Source organism: Seriola lalandi, unplaced genomic scaffold (genome assembly GCF_002814215.2).
Source record: "Seriola lalandi dorsalis isolate HSWRI2012SDOR001 ecotype SW California unplaced genomic scaffold, Sedor1 jcf7180002054285, whole genome shotgun sequence".
Classification (NCBI taxonomy): Eukaryota; Metazoa; Chordata; class Actinopteri; order Carangiformes; family Carangidae; genus Seriola; species Seriola lalandi.
The window spans coordinates 40,428-60,987 of record NW_019524838.1 but is presented as its reverse complement, the minus strand read 5'-3'; the positions used below and the strand labels follow the sequence as shown (position 1 = coordinate 60,987).

At 41.2% G+C, this 20,560-nt stretch overlaps 4 protein-coding genes and 1 long non-coding RNA gene across 7 annotated transcripts in view; 2 read left to right on the top strand and 3 right to left on the bottom strand.

Annotated features, from left to right (window-relative positions):
- Nucleotides 1-710: 710 nt before the first annotated feature.
- On the top strand, nt 711-8,989 carry hps1 (HPS1 biogenesis of lysosomal organelles complex 3 subunit 1). 2 transcript variants are annotated; one of them, XM_023405809.2, is made up of 18 exons: nt 711-999; nt 2,498-2,688; nt 2,819-2,953; nt 3,411-3,553; nt 3,642-3,750; nt 4,617-4,777; nt 4,905-5,007; nt 5,105-5,189; nt 5,491-5,546; nt 5,672-5,839; nt 5,964-6,143; nt 6,690-6,766; nt 6,863-7,000; nt 7,219-7,284; nt 7,494-7,638; nt 7,895-8,008; nt 8,126-8,208; nt 8,289-8,989. In XM_023405809.2, the coding sequence occupies exons 2-18, from the start codon at nt 2,572-2,574 to the stop codon at nt 8,452-8,454; spliced, it is 2,046 nt and encodes a 681-aa protein (XP_023261577.1). In that variant the 5' UTR covers nt 711-999; nt 2,498-2,571; the 3' UTR covers nt 8,455-8,989. The 2 variants fall into 2 exon arrangements, with proteins under 2 accessions (XP_023261577.1, XP_023261578.1); XM_023405810.2 differs by having other exon boundaries at nt 712-999; nt 8,292-8,989.
- Nucleotides 6,660-7,495, bottom strand: LOC147819146 (uncharacterized). Its single transcript, XR_015437211.1, has 2 exons — nt 7,116-7,495; nt 6,660-7,027 (listed from the first exon to the last, which is right to left on the bottom strand). It is a non-coding gene; the product is annotated as an uncharacterized LOC147819146 (long non-coding RNA).
- st3gal7 (ST3 beta-galactoside alpha-2,3-sialyltransferase 7) lies at nt 8,972-11,926 on the bottom strand. Its single transcript, XM_023405812.2, has 8 exons — nt 11,772-11,926; nt 11,346-11,508; nt 11,138-11,264; nt 10,717-11,054; nt 10,419-10,605; nt 10,130-10,270; nt 9,571-9,720; nt 8,972-9,494 (listed from the first exon to the last, which is right to left on the bottom strand). Exons 2-8 carry the CDS (start codon nt 11,492-11,494, stop codon nt 9,408-9,410), a joined length of 1,179 nt encoding a protein of 392 aa, XP_023261580.1. The 5' UTR covers nt 11,495-11,508; nt 11,772-11,926; the 3' UTR covers nt 8,972-9,407.
- Nucleotides 11,927-12,694: 768 nt separating this feature from the next.
- On the top strand, nt 12,695-16,784 carry ankrd2 (ankyrin repeat domain 2 (stretch responsive muscle)). The gene is made up of 8 exons (XM_023405791.2): nt 12,695-12,928; nt 13,632-13,778; nt 13,903-14,010; nt 14,094-14,192; nt 14,324-14,422; nt 14,609-14,707; nt 14,799-14,897; nt 15,543-16,784. The coding sequence occupies exons 1-8, from the start codon at nt 12,848-12,850 to the stop codon at nt 15,666-15,668; spliced, it is 858 nt and encodes a 285-aa protein (XP_023261559.1). The 5' UTR covers nt 12,695-12,847; the 3' UTR covers nt 15,669-16,784.
- Nucleotides 16,785-18,861: 2,077 nt separating this feature from the next.
- Nucleotides 18,862-20,560, bottom strand: part of morn4 (MORN repeat containing 4) — a 6,468-nt gene continuing 4,769 nt past the window's right edge. For both annotated transcript variants that reach the window (XM_023405794.2, XM_023405793.2), the window contains exons 3-5: nt 20,141-20,255; nt 19,939-20,048; nt 18,862-19,845 (exon numbers count right to left, since the gene is read on the bottom strand). In XM_023405794.2, the coding sequence (XP_023261562.1) occupies nt 19,697-19,845; nt 19,939-20,048; nt 20,141-20,255 (374 nt within the window). In that variant the 3' untranslated portion in view covers nt 18,862-19,696. The remainder of the gene's footprint in view (nt 19,846-19,938; nt 20,049-20,140; nt 20,256-20,560) is intronic.

Sequence of the window (20,560 nt, the reverse complement as noted above, 5' to 3'; positions counted from 1 at the left end):
ATATTATGATACAACACAGATTTGTTGCAGCCATCAAAACAGAAACAGCCTGGTGTTTGGTGAGTGTGTATTTGTATGTATGTTGCATATATGTAGTATAAGTGTGTTACAAGGTGATGAAAAATCTCCAAGATTTATTTAGGAACAAACATGGGAGGCAATATTGAGTTTGAAGTGTATTTTAAATGTCTTATCTCTCTAATATAACAATAATTATGTTTTTTTTTTTAAACCCATAGTTGTGTTAGATTTTGCTTGGCTATGTTTAATTGTTACATTTTACAATTGAACTATTTTAAAAACATCATATCTATAAATTTGTTAACTGGAACTATTTAATGCTGGCCAAGTATTCAGCTCCGTATATGTTTTCATTTGATATTTACACATAATAATCAAATAATCTTAATCTCTGTGTCATGGTGATCTTCAGTTTCTCTTGTTCCTCTTCATATATAGTAATAAATGTTTTTTTTTTTTTTCTCCTCATATCAAACCAACAAACGCAGAGCACAAACACGTCTAATCTCAATCTCAGCCATGGAGCTAAATTCCACAAATACCAACCTGTCGTCTGCATCACAGCCTCTCAGTCATGTGGCCCACTTCAGGCACCAGCACATGACTTGCCTTGCCTCACTGATCACCGGGCTCCTGCAGGGCGGGCGATCGAGCCACTGTAGAGAGAGCAGTCACTTACTTCCGAACGCTTACCCAGGAGCAGCCTCTACCGCGGCGCTCCTCCGCAGCCCGGTGGCTCCGTCTGTTTCCAGATCAGCACAGTTACGAGTCCTGCTGATGTCACATGACGCACACTCGTGTTGTGTCGTGCGGAGCCGCAGACTGAGCGGAAGGAAGCGAAGGACACAAGCCGCCGCGATGAAAACGTCCATGAGCTGAAGGGAACTACGGCTTTTAGAGGAGACACACACACGCGCGCACACACACACACAGACACCAGAGCGAGATGCTGGGATCGTCCGGCGCAGGAAACACGGAGTGAGTTGTTGTCACATGATTGTGTGTGTTGTCGTTTTATCCATGAACAAGTCAGCGTGCACCGAGGAAGGTAAAAGTTTGGTTATGGGGAAGTAACTTCAGGCGTCAGGTAAAACACGGGATGTATTTCACGGATCGGATCAGAGGATTCAATATATTCACTTACAAACAGCAGATATCAAAGTTTCAGCACTGGGTTTATTTCAAGAGAATTTCGCTACAGGCTTCGTCACAGCACAGTAACATGATCAGATGCATGTGATGGTTACAGTAGAGAGATTCATGTCTCTGTTCTCTAACGATTATTGATGATCTTTGCTAAAGGACTTTTACGTGATATAAATGAGAGTGGAATCCAGAAAGCCTCTATTTGGACATGTCAACATTACTAAATAAAATATATAAAAAAAGATAGTATATGAAGTGTGAAGACACAGAGCACAGTCACCCAGTTATCAACAGATGATATCACAGGCTGATCTTACCAGATCTCCAAAGACGACCAGTGTCACCTAATCACTGCTCTTAAAAAAATAATAAAAAAAAAAAAATCTTTTCTTGAAGGGTATGAGAGTATATCTCTTGATGTGCAATTGCACATCAGCGTCTGCAGAAAACTCCAGTGGACTCATATCTTCTTTTACTGATAGTGTCCTGAAACCCCTCACAGCTGACTTTGTTTTTCTCTCACAAGAGCTTGTCATTGATAAAATATCAGCCATCAGAGACTGTTTATTTTAGGTCAAGAGCTCACGGAGTGTGGGTAAAAAGTTTCCCACAGCTTTCAGTTTCTACAGTGACTGATGTATTCATAACACGGCCTGTGTGAAAATCATGTACTCCAGTGAACTCATGACTACATTTTTTTTTTTTAACAGTGTACAATGTGTGGTTAAATATCCAATATAAAAAACCGTACCTCCATACCTTTGATCTGCATGCCACGGTAAATGATAATGTTAAGATTATCACTGATTTGTATCAGATCAAATTGTTAATTCAAATTGCCTCAAAATGTATTCTACAGAACTATGTTTCACAAATTATTTATTATTTCATCACAACTTCCTTAGTGTAAGATCATCAGAAATCAAATACATACATACAGAAATGAAGTTTATTTAGGTGTGCTTCAAAAATAGCAAAAGGTTTGTCACATTAGTAGTTAACAGTTAAATCATATATCTTACTTTTTTTTTTTGGACTTCTCAGACTTACGCTGGAACATTAAAAACTTAACTTGCATCATTTAAATATTTAATGCTCTTTCAACATTTCACCACTAAACCCATTTTATTAGATCCTGCTGCAGATCCTCTCTGCCTCAAACTCTTGATGTTAACAACACTCTTCTTTTTGAACTTGCCCCAGCTGTGACCAGTAACATGTCAGACCTCTCTACTTTACAAACCCCTCTGCCCCCAGACTCTGTGATGTCTTCTTGCCTCAATAAAGATGTCTTTTGGCTCAATAAAGAAAAATACCCTTTTCTTTATAGCATGATGCGTGTGGAGTGCTTGGAATAAATAGGACACCCCAGTAAAGCAGGACAGGAGTGCATCTGTGGTCCAGATGAAGTGCTTGCTGATAGCCAGTGAGAGCGCCGAGGTCCTCTTCCACTGGACTGACCCAGAATTTCAGCAGAATATCCAGGCGCAGTATGGGGCGTCTCAAGAGGAGGGCCAGGGGGTGAGGAGGAAGAACATCACTCTACAGAAACAGTTGCATATATCTGCTTTTTTTTTTTTTTTACCAGCTTCCATTTAACTTGGATGACACTTAATTTCACATTTTGTTCTCCCCTTTCTCTGTTTCTCAGCTTCCAGCCTTCGAGGACAGCATCAGCACTCTGTTTGCTCCCATAATTATCTCCTGCAGCACCATGGTGGACAGGCTGGGCGACAGCTACACCTCCTTCACCACAGAAAACAACCACATCTATGTTCTTCACCAGGTAGCACCTGCCCTCCAAAATAAAAGCTGTCTTCACCCCTACACAAATCCCCAGATTCGCTCTCTTCTTGATGTAAAAATATATTTTCCTGACACATTTCCATAAAAAAAAAAAAAAAAAAAAAAGCCCTGATGTATGAAGCAAATTTTTGCATTCCTGAATCTCTCCTCACCGGCAGTAATAGCACTGTGACCTAATTGCAGGCCTCTCTTACAGTGGAGCGTCATGTTTGTCATGTGAGTCTTGTTAAGGAATCAAACCAGGCTTTGTCCTGATGATAGAGTTATCGAATCCAAACACTCGACAAATTTCAAGTCCATTCAGAATCGACAGCAAATATGGAAATAATTCCTTAGGGAACACAAAGAGTAGGATGGAGTTTAATGCAAACAGCCTCACTTCATTTTCCATTTTGGGGTAATACAAGCTACTTATGTCCTTTCTGTGTCCTTCCTAGTTTGATGAGTGTCTCTACATTGCTGTGAATGGAGATGGCGAGGAGGGAGAGGATGATCTGAGGAGGAAGATCTACGTAATGAAGAAGATTATTGAGGTCCTGTTTGGAATGGTCACCCTCAGCAGTAACCTCCTCAGGAGAGAGTAAGACGTTTGGTGTGTGTCCCTGTTGGCAGTGGGCAGATTTAACGCGGCATCTGGTTGATATATGAACTGTGTTGTTTGTTACCAGACTGCGCCCTCAGGACACGGAGCAAAGAGCGAGGCTGTGGAAGCATCTCCAGAGCCTCCTGGAGACCTACAGCCACCTCCGAGAGAACGACCAGAGCTTCTTAGTGGAGGTGCAGTGCAGGTTTTTTTCCCCACATGTTTCTTATGTTGCTATAGCTTGCAAAAGTCCCCCCAAGAGTCCTGTATGTTATCAAGCGAAGCCAGAGATGTTACAGAGCTGTCAGTGTTATGATAATGACCAAAATAAATATTGATTAGGTGTTGTGCATGTGTGTTTGTGTGCTGTGGTAAAATATAACCTGACTGGAGGTGATTTTCAATTGGATTTCTAGCATCCTATGATTAGTATAAATGATATTATGTACTGTACTTAATCGTATCATGTGTCTATTAGGGTCTTTCTGTTTTTGCTCAACAGCATTTCATGGCACAGTTTTTTGGCATTGGTAATAGTGATATACAGTATATATATATATATATATATATATATATATATATACTTTTTTTTTCCTTCTTTCTTATGAGTCACATCATTTGTTACTGAAACCCTGTCTTTGATGCTTTTCTATATCAGAACAGATGTAGAATATTAACATTTAACCACTAGATGGCAGAAACAGCTAGAAGCCAACATTTTCTTAATGTTAAAAGCACAGTTACAGCTCAACATTAAGTTGTTATCCTTAAAAAATGTGGACATGCTCATATTTTTTTTGGGGAGTCGACAAGATGTATTAAGATTATATTTCCCTATAGTGCTATAATTTCAGAAATAGATTGTCAAATCAAAGGAATTTTTAGGTCAGATTAATGAATTATAAAAAAATCCCATTGCCAGCTGTGCTTCAGTCCTCTTTCTCAGTGGAGACAATGGTCACGTCAGAGTTTAAAACATTTGAAAAGCCAGTGTGTACATGTTTAAGGACAGATACTTTTCTTTCAGTCCTCTAATTTGCCCTCCCCCTCTCTCTCTCAGGCAGTGGAGAGGCTGATCCACCCCACACTGTGTGAGCAGTGCATCGAGTTCCTGGAGCGCCGTTTAGTTCAGCAGCTCAACAGCAGTGTAGAAAGAGCGAGAGAGGAGGTGCTGCATGCCTTCATCCTGGTTCACACCAAACTGCTCGCCTTCTACTCCAGGTGTGTGCAGATGTTTCCATAAACCCTTCACATTAGTCATAACGTCTAAGTCTGCTTTATCTCAATTTATAGAAGATTTTTTTTTTTCAAAACATATGCCATCTCTGTGCTCGTCCACTCATTCTAGCCGCAATGCGAGCACACTCGCCACCTCAGACCTGCTGGCCCTCATCATCATGGCACAGAACATGTATCCTAGCAACACAGACCTGGATGATCCGGGTCCTGAGGTAAGAAATACTAACAACCACTCACACAGCTCCACCAGAAAATGTTGCTCACCTTCTTTCTGATTGTTTATTCTTTCTGGGCGTGCTGTGTGTGAAGGATGTTGAGAGTACGTCAGGTTCTGGTCATGAAAGTTTTTACACCCCAGAGCCGTCCCCTACAGACAGAGACTCGAGCAGTTCAGGTGGGTTGTGTCTTTCTTCTTATTGAAAAAACAATGTAAACAGAGTCTTTATTGTCTCAGAGGGAGTTTGTTTTTTTGTTTTTTTAATACTGATTTACATTAAAAAAAAAAAAGAAATATACACTTGGCCACATCTACACACATACACTCATGCCCCTGCCTGCATCCAAGAATGTGTATGCACTCAAACAAATGAGTCTGTATCTGAAACCAATCTCATTTGAGCGAGAGTATATTCTTCATCATTACAGTCTTACACTTTCCAAACAACAGTATGTTGTGTATTTTTGTTTATTACCAGACAAGCCAGAGAGAGGAAGTACCCCAGTGTTTGAGTTTATGGACCCAGACATCCAGGTGGGAGGATATTTGAATGCCTATTACTAACAGTCAACCCTGATTTCTGATATTCCCTGCAAAAGTAAATGGATGGTTTGGTTGGAGTGAGACCTCGCTATTAGATAAAATAATTTTGTCTTCAGATGGCAGAGGACAGCTTGCAGACCCTGGAAGTTCCTCCTCCTGACCCATCAACCCCTCGCAGAGTCTTCTTAGAGATCTCAGGCAAAGATGGGCTCTATCCCATGATGCCTCACTCCATGTACTGTCTGCCACTGTGGCCTGGTATCACGCTGGTGCTGCTAACAAAGGTTGGTGGATACCAACACACATTCCTGTCTGTATTTGCCTCCTCATTTAGCTTACATGTACACATGTGCACACTCATGACGCTTTGCTCCCTTGTTGAACCACTTCTGTATTTCTCTGTGTCAGATTCCCACCAATAACGTAGCCGCGTCAGTGTATAAGTATTTGGAGGCGTTCGCCAAGCTAGAGAAGCGTTTAAGTGAAGGCCAAGAAGGTTCTGCAGCTACGAGAGGCGCGCTGACGATACACGACATCCGCAGCAAACTGGATAAATTCATTAAAGCCCTGGGACCTAGTGACTTACAGGTTTGTCTTTTTACAGTTGTCTGCTTTTAAATGAGGCTTTTATATCTCCCCAATACATGCCTACCTTTCATTTGAAGTGGAATACCCATGTAAAAATTAAGAATAACCTAACTTAAGAAAACTTTTTTCTCTAATTTAGCCTGTAATAAAAACTGAACTGTCAACCTTCCTATAATCCTCCTTCATCATTGCAGTTATATTCACACAACATGAAACAGTTTATAGCTGAAACCATCAAATTCAGTGCCTGTTTATGCTGTAACGAAACTACACTTGAACTATGCTTCTTGTCCCTTCACACACACAGTACCTTGCTATAAATGCTATACTACATTATAATATTAAAATATCTTTTATTGGAAGATTTGTTTTGTTACCACCATCGAATCTTGAATGCATCACCTGATGATCCAGTAAAAGAGAAGCAGCTAATAGAAAAGTTATATTAGGCAAAATGGTCAGTTCCTTGCGTATTATATACGAATGAAAATATTCTCAGTCTCAGGACAAATAAAATAATCCTTTGTTCCTTTATTTTCTATCCAGTCTGCACAGTTACAAAATGTCTGGACAGAGTTCAAGAACCGAGCCTTTGCCAGAGGAGGAACGGGATTCAACAAAGAGTAAGTGTGCTACAGCCCTCTGCTGGCCACAACACGTCATAGCGAAGCTGTTGTATGATCCTTTGAATGATTATTACATTCATGTTTTTGTTTCAGTCTTATCCCGTGGTGCAAGAATATGAAGACCCAGCTGTGTGGAATATACCGACAGTGTTTTCTTATTGACTCGGGACCAGGCGACATTCCTCAACGTCTCTCCCCGGGTTTGCAGGAACGGGCCCAGACCATGGTGCAGTGCGTATCAGTCAACTGGACATTTTCCTTTACACAGTTTTTGTTGTTAACATATTATTTACATTTTCAAATCTGAATCAGTTAAGAAGAATTTTCTGATTCGGTACACACATACCTGCAAGACGTTCCGCAGTTGTAGCCTTCATTGTTCATGTCTTCTTCTTTCTCTCTCTTTTTCTTTGTCACTGTCTTCCTGTCACCCTCTCATTCTCTCCCAGAGAGAAACTGATGGACTGGAAGGATTTCCTGTTGGTGAAAAGCAGGAGGAATATCACCATGGTGTCATATCCTGTCAGCGAAATAATCCTGCTTCCTGTGATGTCATGTGGTGTCTTATCTCTGAGAACTGCTTTGCACAAAACTGAATTAGTAATATTTCTTGAAGTGCATGCATATTTAGGGGTCTTTAAAAAACGTGCATATGCCTTTTAAATTTCTTTGAAATGTAACACAGTTATCCTGAGTGTATTGATCTTGACCTAATTAATCTCACTTACCTGGAGGACTTCCCTGGCCTCATCCATTTTATCTGTGTGGACCGATCCACCGGCCAAATGATTGCGCCATCGCTCAACATCACAGAACGCACCACGTCTGAGCTGGGGAAGGGGCCGGTGGCTCAGTTCATCAAAAGCAAGGTCAAGCTTACTTGGACGTGCACCTCATAAAACTAATTAGTGTGGCATTAATTTGCTGATTTAGAGATAAAGAGTACACCAGAAACTGTGAACACACCTGCTTCTCTGTCTTTGTGCTAAGCTAAGTTAACTGTCTCTGGCTTTATATTTACCATAAATATTACAGAGAATTCTCAACAAGCAGAATAAGCATATTTCCAATGTCTTTGTTCATCTTTGTCTTAAATGAATTTCTCTTTACTCATCTATATTAAAGGTTTGGAGCCTGGTCAGCACAACGCGTCGCTTTCTCCGAAAGGGTTACTCCACTGTCACATTGCGTGATGGAGACTTCTACTTCTGCTACTTCCTGTGGTTTGAAAATGAAACGGTAAATTACTGGCACATCACATTTTAGAATACAGTAAAGTAAAGAAATCAATTTAGTATCATGAAATACTGTAGAAGATAAAACAGCATTTGATAATATGTATATCTGCTCAAACAGGGCTACAAGTTAGAGGCTGGGGACATACCCATCCTACCTGATGACTCTGCCCCCATCGGTATGCTTGCGTGGGACTACTACAGGTAAATAACTGTGCGTGACAAAAATAGATGTGATTAATCCAAGATAGAGTGCTGCTGACTATAGAAAGTGATGTGTCCAGCAGGAAGCTGCTGCGGTACTACAGTAAGAATCACCAGGGCGAGGTGGTGAAGTGCTACGAGCTGCTGACAGTTCACCTGGGGGTCATTCCCACCGAGATCATCCTCCAGCACTGCAGACAGCTGGCAAGCAAACTGTGGGAGCCTTCACGCAATCCACTGCTGTAGACACACCCACACACTTGAACAGAGGCACAGTAGCCAAGGTGCATATTATTGCCATATTACTGCCATGAAGTGCCACTCTCCAGATAAACTGTATCCCATGTTCCGTGATATATATTCAGTATGTGGTTATGAATCCTATGATATGTTGACCTGAAGTGATTTACTGGAAGCACTTAGGTTTATGACTAGCGCAATCGAACTCTGTTATGCCCTAATGCACTATTTTGTTGTCTTGTATATAGAATATTGACAGTATCACTCCTTAATTATTGTAGATTGTAATATATTCTCATTTATTACCTGTTTCCTATTTATAAGTAATACTGTAGATTGTAACACTTTTCTTCACTCTTTAAAATTTGCAGCTGATCTTTTTTTTTTTTAAATAAATGCAGACACCGTCCATTTTTGTCTTTTCTACTGCTAGCATCATAACTTGTATGAATGAAACATGCAATAGTTTTTACTGTATGTATAAAACAGATTAATACAGATACTTTTTGGGAAACAATAAATATTTGTATTTTCATATTCACTTTTTTTATTGTCATTGTAAACATAATTTAAATAGCACTGTATGAATCATAGACCATTGTGTTCCTTTTACAAAATTCAGCCAATTGCTGAACATGAAGACAAATTATTCACCCATATGACAGTTACTATGCTTGTAACAGTTGGTAATGTAGTAACTTCATTGAATTTAAATGTGATGTGATGTGACTTTGGTTAATCTCTCTAATCACGGGCTTTTCTAACCTTTGGAGTTTAATTTACTCACTCGTGAGGCATCCCTGAAGCCTGTGAGCGTTTTAAAGGTCAGTCTGCTCTGTGCAGGATACTCCAACAGGCCACAGTTATGCAGGACTCCATAGAGGCTCACAGTGAAAGAGAGAGAGAGAGAGAGGGGTGCACCCAGAGTTCACTGTATTATCAGTGGCTGCACAGCTGGCTCACAGAGCTCCTGTGAGGTCAGTCACAGCTCCTGATGCGACCAGGTCCCTCAGGAAGAGCTTCTCAGCGCTGACGTCATGCACCACCTGGATGATAAATAAAACCTCGGGGTCAAAACATGAGAAGAAAAGGTGAACCACTCTTTAATCACTCTAAACTTACTTGAGCTTTCATTGCGTCCATGCGTATGGTCTCATAGTAGTGAAGCCTGGCCTCTGGGTGCTGCATATCATACCCAAACCCTGCAAGGCTCACTTGGTCACACAGCTGCAAAGCCATCACCACCGCACTGGCACCTAGTGTTGGCACCATCTACTTGAGAAGAGTAAATACTCTTTGATCTATATCTACGACCTGCATAGGCACCAACTGCTCAGCAATATTTATTTGTGCGAGAAGCAAGAGTCCCTAGTTAAAGGCAGTGGGCAATAAAATGAGCATGTAAGCCTCTTGAACTGAATGTTGTATTTGCTCATCTTTCACTCCCTTGATTCCTAGGCTTATAGCAAAGTCAATACTTGTCTCTGTCAGGCATATCTATGCATTATTCAGGACAAGTTAGGTTACCCAGGCATGACATAGTTCTAGGATCCCTGTTTTTTCTTTTTGCATGCAGTGTTCTATGACAGCAAACAACAAAGCATGTGCAGAATGTGAGTGTGTCTCACAACTTGCCAAAAGGGAATTAAATATAGAATATGCATGTTATGGTAGAACTCACATTTCCCTGTTTCAGAGCATATTTCTTTAAGACTTGTCCTGTCTTGTGAATAATCTCTGGGTGGAGGATCCTGAAGTTCTCTGGTCTCAGAGGAATATCATCCACCACCTTCCTCCAGAACCACATTTTAGACCAGAAGCTCTATAAAAAAAAAAGAGAAAACGACACAGAAGATGTCGAGAGTGTGAGGCTGCGAGTGTGATTCTGTGATAGCAGTGTTGATTTGATACTCATGGCTTATGTAATACACCATTTCTGTGTGCAATGGTTTGCGTGATGCAGCTCTCACCAGAGGCTGTTTGGTGATGACAGAAGTGAGCCAGTCCAGGTCCAAGCTCTTAAAGACCACCAGAGCAACCATGGTGGTCTTTTTGTACTCGTTTGCAGAGTGAGGTGCTCCCTCTGGGTAAATCAGGCGGATGGTGGTGCGGGAACCTGCGTCTTTCTCAAAGCCAGGCACTGGAGCATTATTCAGCCTGGTAACAGAGATGAAAATTTATTTATAAATGTATAAATTAGAGTGTATTTTTCTTATTCCTTCCGGCTATCCTTCCACTTGTGTTTGTCTCAAACTGTCACATACATACCTGATAATGATGTCATACTGATCTATGTGAGCTCCAAGATGGCTCCCATGAAGAACCCCTCCACTGCCCACCACCATACACCGCCTGCAGCTGCCTTCCCTCCTCAGGGATGGAGGCAGGCCAGGCTCAGGCAGAGAGGCAAGAGCCAGGGCCAGATGCTCTTCACTGCCCTGGAGCCCCAGAGGAGGAGCCAAGTCCCAGGATACAGGCCTGTCCTGCTGCACAAACACAGGGATGTCCTGGAGGCCTGCAGAACAGGACAGGGGCTTGAGGTGATTCAGACACCAGCGGGGCTGACAGGGGTCTGACAGAAGGGAGGCTGACCGATTTAGTAAGACCTGAAAACAGGGGCAAACATAAGGAGAAGTTTGGTAAAAGTGTAGAAATGATGCAAAGTTATTGCTAGGATGTGTATCCGTACAAGATCTTTGGGATGTTGATAGTCATTGCTGAGTGTTGCCACCCGATCCAAGGGGAAATATGCAGGGATCAGAATGGCTGAGTAGCATCCAATCAGCAGCACCAAACTGAAGGCAAGGTTCTCACTCCTGTATAGCAGAGAGAGAAATGAAAACAACAGAGCTTGCAACATAATCCAAGGTATAAATACAGTACCCGCAGAGATGTACCTGCTGAGGAAGAACTCCCTGGAGTCGGTCCTTGTGACCAATCGCTGCCTGTGACTCACAGGTGTTGGTGTCGCAGCCTCTGCAGCCTCAGGCAACAGCGAGGAGCCGTTATCTTGGTCCTCTACACTCAAGTGATTCAGCGTCACCATGGCACCTGTACAACCTGAACTACACAGACACACTGCTGAACTCACAGAAGGGATTTTAATCTTAAAATCTAAAAAAATGTTATGAGCTAATATTGCTTCTCCCTGTAATTAAGGCAAACTTTTTAATAACAACATAAAAGTATTTATGGAGCTTTGTTACTACCATGTTACCTATTACACTACCAAATGTAAACAAACACTGTCTTTTCAAATAGTTTCCATGCACTAAAGCATCAAGAGGAACATAATTTTGAGTAGGGTGAACAATGTAACTTACAGCCAGCCTTGCAGGGACGTGAGATGATAATCAACTGTCTCTTCGCCTGTGCTCCATGTCTGATGGGAAAGCAGCAAGAGGCATGTCCTGTAGAGCTAAAATGGCTGCTGCTGCTTGCTACCCAGCTGAACGCTACCACTTTCCCCAATCACACTGGTTAACCATTAACGCGCCACTCAGTCACACTCCGGCAGGAATGCCTGTAAATAAGTGTGAGTGTGTGACCAAATGTCCATCTATAGCATAGAAAAAAGCTGCACTAAAGAATGGACTGCAAGAAAGGGGAAGTGTCCAGATGTCAGTGTGAGAAAAAAACATGAAAAAGACACACTGGCTGACAAGCTGCATGTACAGTATATCTACTGTATGTATGTTTGTATAGTCTGATGTACCTACAAAATGGTTTACTTTAATGGAAAAATTCCAAAAGCTGAGGCTGGACAGTGAGTGATTGCTGGTGTGCTATCAAACACATTTACAAGGTATCACTTGACAATAATGAAACCATAATAAATAAGATAATCCCCTAAAACAGTGTGTTTATGAGGGTTGTACTCCTGTAAAAGAGATGTACACACTGTAGCAGAGTGAGTGAAACCATGGAGCTTGTGGAGTGAATGTTCCCTCTGCTTATGACCTGGGCTTGACATGCCTGAAAGTTTGGACTTACTTGTATATGAATGTGTGTGTGTGTGTGTGTGTTTTTTTGTGTTTGCGTTTGCGTGTGTGCATGACAGAGAGCAAAATAGGGGGAGGGAAAGAGAGAGAGGGGGAGAAAGAGTAGAGCTGGCAAGTACTCAAAAACATACATGCTTACACACACACACACACAAAGTGCACACACACCTGTTTGTTAGGGTAACACAATGTCCCGCCACGAACCTGTCATTCCTGTCAGGAAGCCACTGGGCATGCAGCACTTCTGTATAAAGTGACACACAGTCAACTGCCGAGTTATCCGCCACTCCTCTTTTGTTAAACTTGTTTGTTATACTTTTGTTATATACTGCTAAGATTTCAAAAGTTCAAAATTACTTTATTGACAGTTTTTTTTCCTTTCTATCTTTGTCCACTTTATGCAAACAGAGATGGAAGAGGTTGTGCAGTGGGCAGCCAGTGTGATGGACCTGAAAGCAGAAGTAGAAAAGAAAGCTCAGGTAGGTGAGAGACATACTGATGTTCCCAGTGTGACATTTGTGATGATTTTCTATTTATATCGGAATTTTAGACATTAGGTGATAATAATCATTAATCACTCAGCACAAGGGGAACTTTATTCATCACAGCAGCAATAATACTCAAATAATACCCAATGTTATTGTTACCACATCACATGTGGAAAAGGCCTCATTCATGAAAACGTGAATAGATAATTTATGTTAAGACATGTGCATGAATGAGTTGTGTCCCAGAAAACGTGTCAGCACTGAAGTTAAGCCCGTGAACATGAAGCGAAAATGTCTGCCGGCTCACTTCAACATTCATTTGCAGATATAATGGAAAACACATACCACCAGGCATGCAAACGAAGGACCGCTGTGTCACTTAATATGAAATTGCTTGCAGTTAGATGATTTTCTTTTCCACCCTAACCATATACGTTTTCCCTGAGTGGAGTTATATTTAACTTAGAACATGAGAGGCAGTTTATTGGCAGTTTATTGGGAACATTACTTTTGTTATGACCATGCCTAACTTGCACTATGCTGTGAATTTATTTTGACATTAACACCGTCATTCCTGACTCTCAACAGCCCTTAGCCTATTTGGCAGTGCTCTGCTTCACAAGCCAATAGTACCTCTACCACCTAGCTTTTCTAATACTGTTTTCTACATTATTTTTGTTTCTGTCACTTTCAGGCAGAGGAGAGAGTGAGGATGATTGCCTCAGACCTACACTGTGAGATTGTGGACCTGAGTGGAGAAGAAAATATCACGGAGCTGTGCAAAAGGAAAAAAAAGATTAAGACAACATACTCACCCGGGTTGTCTACAGAGATCCCTGTGGTGAGCTACAATTTTCAGAAACCTAATGGTGATGTGCACAAGGAGATATGAAAACTGAATCTCTGTCTCTCCTGTCCCTCTTCTGTGTGTATGTTTGCACGTGTGCATGTTTCTGCTCTGACAGGTGGGGCATGTGGATCCTGCAGAATTCATGAATGCAGCCACTCAAGGCAAACTGAATGTGATAGACAAATATCTGGCTGATGGTGGGAACCCTAATGTCCATGATGAGGTATGCTTTCCCTTTCAGCACAGATAAATCTACGACACACCGCAACAAATCATTTCTACATAGAGCATCTTTAAATTTTCCAGTTGAAGAGGACAGCGCTGCATCGTGCCTCTCTGGAAGGACACGCCACAGTTGTCCAAAGTCTTTTAGAAAAAGGAGCTGACGTCAACTTCAAAGATCGAGTAAGACATACAGGCACATTGCTTGTGTGTAAAGATTATGATGAGATTATCTTCACATACTAAAGCTCAAACTTCTGGTGCCCTGAAGTCAGCATTACTAATAGGATGGGGCCCCTCTTACTTTGTTTCAGCTGGGCTCCAGGGCCATACACTGGGCCTGCAGAGGTGGAAGCCTGGAAGTTGTCAAAGCCCTGAAGAGCCATGGGGATGACCTGAACGTCAGAGATAAGGTGTGCATTTTATTTGTGCCTATATTTGTACCAAGATAAATATAACCAAGTTAAATATAACTCCACTCAGGGACAAATGCTTGTGTGTCTGTGACATACTGTTATACTGATATACAGTTTGCCAGTTGCATGTGGATTTACATACAAGTAACACACTCACAGTGTATGTCAATGTCCACACTGCAGTTGTACAGCACTCCTCTGCATGTGGCCACAAGAACAGGCCACACCACCATTGTGGAGTATCTGCTGTCCTGTGGTGCCAAAATCAACTGCAGAGACAGGGTAGGAAGCAGCTGAACAGTGTTTTAACTTCCATGTTTCATAATTTCTATAATTTATTTATTATCATTAAGACATTTTTTTCCACGCTCAGGAAGGGGACACTGCTCTACACGATGCTGTGCGTCTCAACAGATACAAGATAGCGAAGCTGCTTATATTTGCAGGAGCTGACACAAAAATAAAAAATCATGTGAGTTTTTTTTTTTTCCTGTTGTGCATGTCTAGTTTAGCTTGAAGATAAATTTAAAGGAATAGTTTGACATTTTTGGCTGCACATTTTATACCTTTTTTCCCCAAGAGTTACCCTTTTTACCCCGAGAGTTAATTTTGTAAGTTAAATATGATGCTTCAGCCACTGTAAGTTAGCTTAGCATTAAGACTGAAAACACGCCAGAACAGCTAAAGCTCAGTAATTACTATGTTATGGCTTGTTTTTTAATCCATACATAAGCCAAAGTATGAAAACAACAATTCACAGCTTCACAAGGGGATGTGGACCAGACCATTTCATGGTGGAGCACAGTCTCTGCCAAGAGACAATCCAACACATAAGCTCATGTAAAAACTTGCAACTTGACCCTTTTAAAGCCAGTAAACTTTGTGTGTCAAAACCCTCTCCCACCTTGTTTCCCACCTTCTCTTCATTGTAAATTAATGGGACAATGCCCAAAAAATATATACATATATAATTTTTAAACAAGAAAGAAAAGCTGCTGCCTGGTGACTGCAGCCAGATATTTGATGTACGAATACGAGAGAACTGTTGATTCTCTCATTCAACTTTTGACAAGAAAGCGAATAAGCATATTTCCTGACAGTATGAACTGTGTTACAGGAGGGAGTGACAGCAGTGCAGCAGGTAAAAGAATGGCAGTTTGACATCATGGAGACCCTGCAGAGCATGGAGAAGCTGAGGGAAGTGGGACTGGTGCTGCCTGAAAACACCAGTACCAAAGAGTGAATAATGCAGAGTTAAAGCTGTACATTTAATCTTACAGTTTATTCTTTATAATGTCACTTGCTTTGACTATCTGTCTCAGGTTGAAAATACATTCTGTAATTCCTCTTTAGGGCTGAGTACATTATATTGGAGTATATGCAATAGGGCTATATCTTTTGGACATGAAGCCATGTGATGTGCTCAAAATCTGCCTTTCCAGGACATGGCTGTTAACCTCTGAGATAACTCTGATCTCTGACACTAGAAAATGTCATCCAGGATGTGATGGATTCAAAATGATCTGCTTATCTTAAAAAGACACAAGACTGAGGAAACATAGCGGCATTTCTCCAACCTTTAGCTAAGCTTGAGCTTTGGCATTCGCTTCTAAAGAGCATTATGATCTTAGGAGCACTCTCATGGATGTTTCATATCTGATTAGTGATGCCTTTGGAAGTTAATTAATATTAATAGATGGTGTTACACAGAAGCTGCGTTTGAATTTACATCAAGAGGTCCTTGTTTTATCGAGGCGAAAGACAAGGCCAGAGCACACAGAAGGACTGTGTTTGAGATGTCAGCTGACGATAGCAGAGATGGCTGGTATGCCCCCCGCTAAAGTCAGGGATTCAAGGGGGGCTCAGTGGACATATTTTCCTTCTATCATCAGTGGCTCTAATGTTCCTGAGGGAGGTTGCTCATTCAGGCCGGGGAAACGAACCTCCTGCTCTCCTGTTTACAATGAGGTTGTTTATGTACGGTTAGTCATTATACATACAGCTATTCAGTTTGTGAGCACATTTTGTTCAACAAATGTTGTGCTGCTGTATTTTTCATAATGTGAATGCAAAGTGCTGTTTTGAAAAGCATGCAGTTACAGTCATCTGTTAAATACCAATGTGTTCATTGTAGACAACTCATCAGATACATTATCAGCCATGTACAATACTTCCTGTTCCAAGCGAGGCTGTTTAACTATCAGGGACTGCAGTGGAGACACATGCCATGAACAATACAAGGTTATACACACTATATTTAAGTGTATTTTCTCAACCTGACCCTAACAGAGATACTACCGTATATTTTCAATGTAATATAGGTCATGTATCAGAAAGGAAAGCAGATTCCCCTCTTAAATCTGTCGGACTCATGCATGTTTTACAGCTTTGGTTGTGTCGTGTTTTATTCCATGTGAACTACAGGCAGTGTGCTGCTGCGCTGTGATGTTGCAGAGAGCTGGAGTGGTGTAGAATGAGAAGGGGGATGGGGAAACTGCAGGCTTGTGCTTCATACTGTGTAGCAGCCAAAAACCAGAGGAACCTGTTTATTCATGAAACGGTTAAACTTCCTCATTCAGCTGCAAATGTTGCAGATTTCAGCCTCTGTGTTAGAACATCATAAATGGCTGTACATTTTTCAGTAAATGTACTTCTTTTTATGTCTCTATGTCCAAACCCAGTGCTGTGATACCCAAAGAAAAAGCTGTTTCTTTTTCAACACAAGGCTTTAATAAACACATCAACTGTTTGTGATACATACTCAGACCTATTCCAGTAGGATGAGAGGATACTGTGTGGTAGTTTTCTCTAAGAGCACTCAAAGCAACATTATATTGTTACTGAAAAAAAGGTAACCATGGCAATGATATTTTCCAGGCAGGTGAAAGTCTGGACAGGCACGCTTTTGAAGCACCATTTGTTTCCAGTTGGAAATGGATTTAGTATTCCACTGTATTCAATTTCACTCGGGCAGGAGTGTGTAGGCAAAGAAGGCTTGAGCAGGTGTTGTCTCCAACATAGTGGAAAGGAAAATACTATTACATGGTTTGAAATACAGCATATTACACACTGTGCACATACAGCAAACATTAAAGTATCATTGTGTGCTTGTAAATAGCGGTACTGACGCATGCACTGGTCTGCTGTTCTGCTACCTTATTTCTTTCAGATTATGCTTTGCAGCACACTACCGTACCAAAAGGGGTATTCACAGCAAGCAACAGTATGGGCTCATAATACTGAGTATTGATTTTTTTTTTCTTCTATTCATACACTGTAACAACAATGAAAATCAGTAACTGCAAATAATCCAAGTTAGAGATTTAAGGAATATTTACAACAGAATCTCATATCAATTCCCTGTTTAATCTTCGGTCCTTTTGTTTTTCTTGTGCACTAAAGCCCCAGGTGGATTTGTCCTTATTGATTTGTCTTTATTGTTCAGCTGTAAGAAATAACACATGTTCCAGGCTTCCTCACCTATAATATCATTTGATTGTCTTTGGTTGAAGTGCTATGTAAGCAACCCTAGACAAGCTACGTCTACATATGCTTTTTAAGGCCTATTAACAGTTCAAGTACGCTGAATCAATCTGTAATCATAGAATACCTGTGATTGGCTAAAATGGTTAATAAATTCTTAACATCACACTGTGTTAAAATAACCCAGTGACACAATTTTCTACCCCACCAATCAAAGAATTAGCTCTTAATTCATTTGAAAGGTCGGTGAAAACACGATCAGTAACAATGAATATCTATACACCTCACAGAAAAACACATACATTCGAATTACATACTCGTAAATATATATCTGATTTATAAATAATTTCATTCAGCTGCCTCAATTAAGATATATGTCCCTAATTTAATGCATTTAATCATGATTATTTATCAACTTTGAGGATGTCCAGTCATCCAGGTATTCAGGTTAGACAGGGAAAACCTTAAAGAGAATTATCCAACTGGGTTAAATCTCCTCTCCAATGATTTCCACTGGGAGGGGGAGGTTTATTGGAGAGAGGAGAGCTGCTGGACTTGTGAGTGATGGGAGCTGAAATTCAGCACCAGCTTAGCAACGTGTCTCTCTGAGTGAAGGCAATCTTCAAGCAGACCAAAAATTCATTAGGCTGACAGACACCTTAGGGCAAATGGTGCAGAAGGGAGAAGGGGAAGAGAGGGCGCTGTGCTTCATCTGATTTTCAGATGGACACCCTTGAACTTTTTAAGGCAAATGTGAATACTGATCTTCTGAGAAGAGAAACACCAGTGTCAGATTGCATTCCTTGAATAATAGTTTGCAGCAGCATTGTTAATTGAGATTTGATTTTAAAGGTGCCCCGTGGAGCGTGTTTGTAAACAAACAAAAGTTACGTTTACATTCACTGTATTTGACCAAAACGCATAGTGTGGATCTTTGAGGCCTGACAAATATGTTGAATGCATTTCCTTATTATTAAAACCCCCTTGCGAGGCCAAATATTTTTTGCACTGCATTGTTGTGATCCATGTATGCTAGCTTACAGTCTTCTTCACTGGCTTTGTGGAGGCATTTCTACACTACTATGTTCCTTACCACCGCCAACTGTCCATCAGCAGAACAGCGTGAAAACTTCAGCAAGAATGTGTGTCGTGTTGCCCACATGCTTGCACACGTGCATGCCCATATATTATAAAAACAAAATGGGGACTCAACACACCAACAATACTCCAGTGGTCAAACTCCACAGGGTACTCTGATGTAATGGCTTGCAGCATTTCTTAAGTGATGTTATCTAGTTAGTAGCTAAAGTCTTCTTAATACAGACTTATTTTACACCTCCTCCTAAATCAGGAGACAAAACCTCTCCAAACTACCAGATGTGCAGTAACATAGTAAGAAGAGTTCTCCCATATTCAGTTATTTGATGTATGAAAGCTAACTATTGTAAAACACTAAGACACTGTTTATGAGTACAAGAAGCAGAACAAGAGAAAACAGCAGCATTTGCTGTTTTTGTGACGTGTGAAATTAAAGGTGTGCTTCATGGTGTTGTGCATTTCAAGTCAGTCATATAGAAAGCCATTTGTTTGGTCAAATTGCACGTGCATTCCAAGCTACAGTGAGGACAAAGCAAGGAATATGCAGAAAAAGAAACAAGAGACTGATGCTCAAAAAGGAGAGAAAGACACAGAGAGAAGAGCTGGAGGGGAGTATACAAGTACACATCCCTGAGGCCCTGCTGGATGGTGCTGGATCCCTGACTGTGTCTCCATCAGGGTCCATGGCGGTCAAAGTGCCAGACTGCGAGCATTGGAGGCTGAAGCCTGCGCACGTTGCACCACTCCTGGACACTTCTCTCTCTTCTGTAGCTTGTGGTTTTGAAACAAGCCCTCGTTTCGTGGGACACCATGAGCTCCATCTGGGAAAGTCAATAACCCTGGAGGCATAGACACAGGACACGATGACTAGCCACAGAGGGATATATTGACATCCTTATGGGCAAACTGTTCCAGTGTTGTGACAGACTTACCATATCCCTCAACCCGTCCTTCTTTGAATTCCCCTTCAAACTTCATGCCATCGTATCGACTAAAGACTCCCGTACCTTGAAATTTTCCATGTGAAAATTCTCCTTCGTACCTGAGGTGGTGAAAAGAAAGCAGGGATGTCATTTCTTATTTTTGATTGAGGACAAAACTTGCTTTTCTTTTGTCTCGCTCTTGTTCACGCACCTGGATCCATCTGTAAAGAGCAGTACACCAGAGCCATGGAAGAGTCCATTCTCAAACTGGCCAGTGTAGCATGTCCCATCCTGAAACTTGAGCTGACCAACACCGTGCCTCCGACCTGGAAAGTTGCACATTGTCACAGTGAGTAATGCCTCAAATTTCAATCAGATGATAAAAACTCAAAGCAAATCCTGAGATCTTGATACCATTTGGCGATTTATGTTTTTCATGCCTCATCAAACCACTTAGCCTCTTATAGATTACTCTTTCGTAATTGTGCATAACATACTGTAAGAGACGACCAGCTGAGTATGACATTTAAACTTCCAATGCGGCTCAGGGTTTTATATTCACTTGGCATTGACATAGCCTCTACATATGTCACATGAGTCAGTACGTGCTTGGATTTAAGTGCCCCCCCCC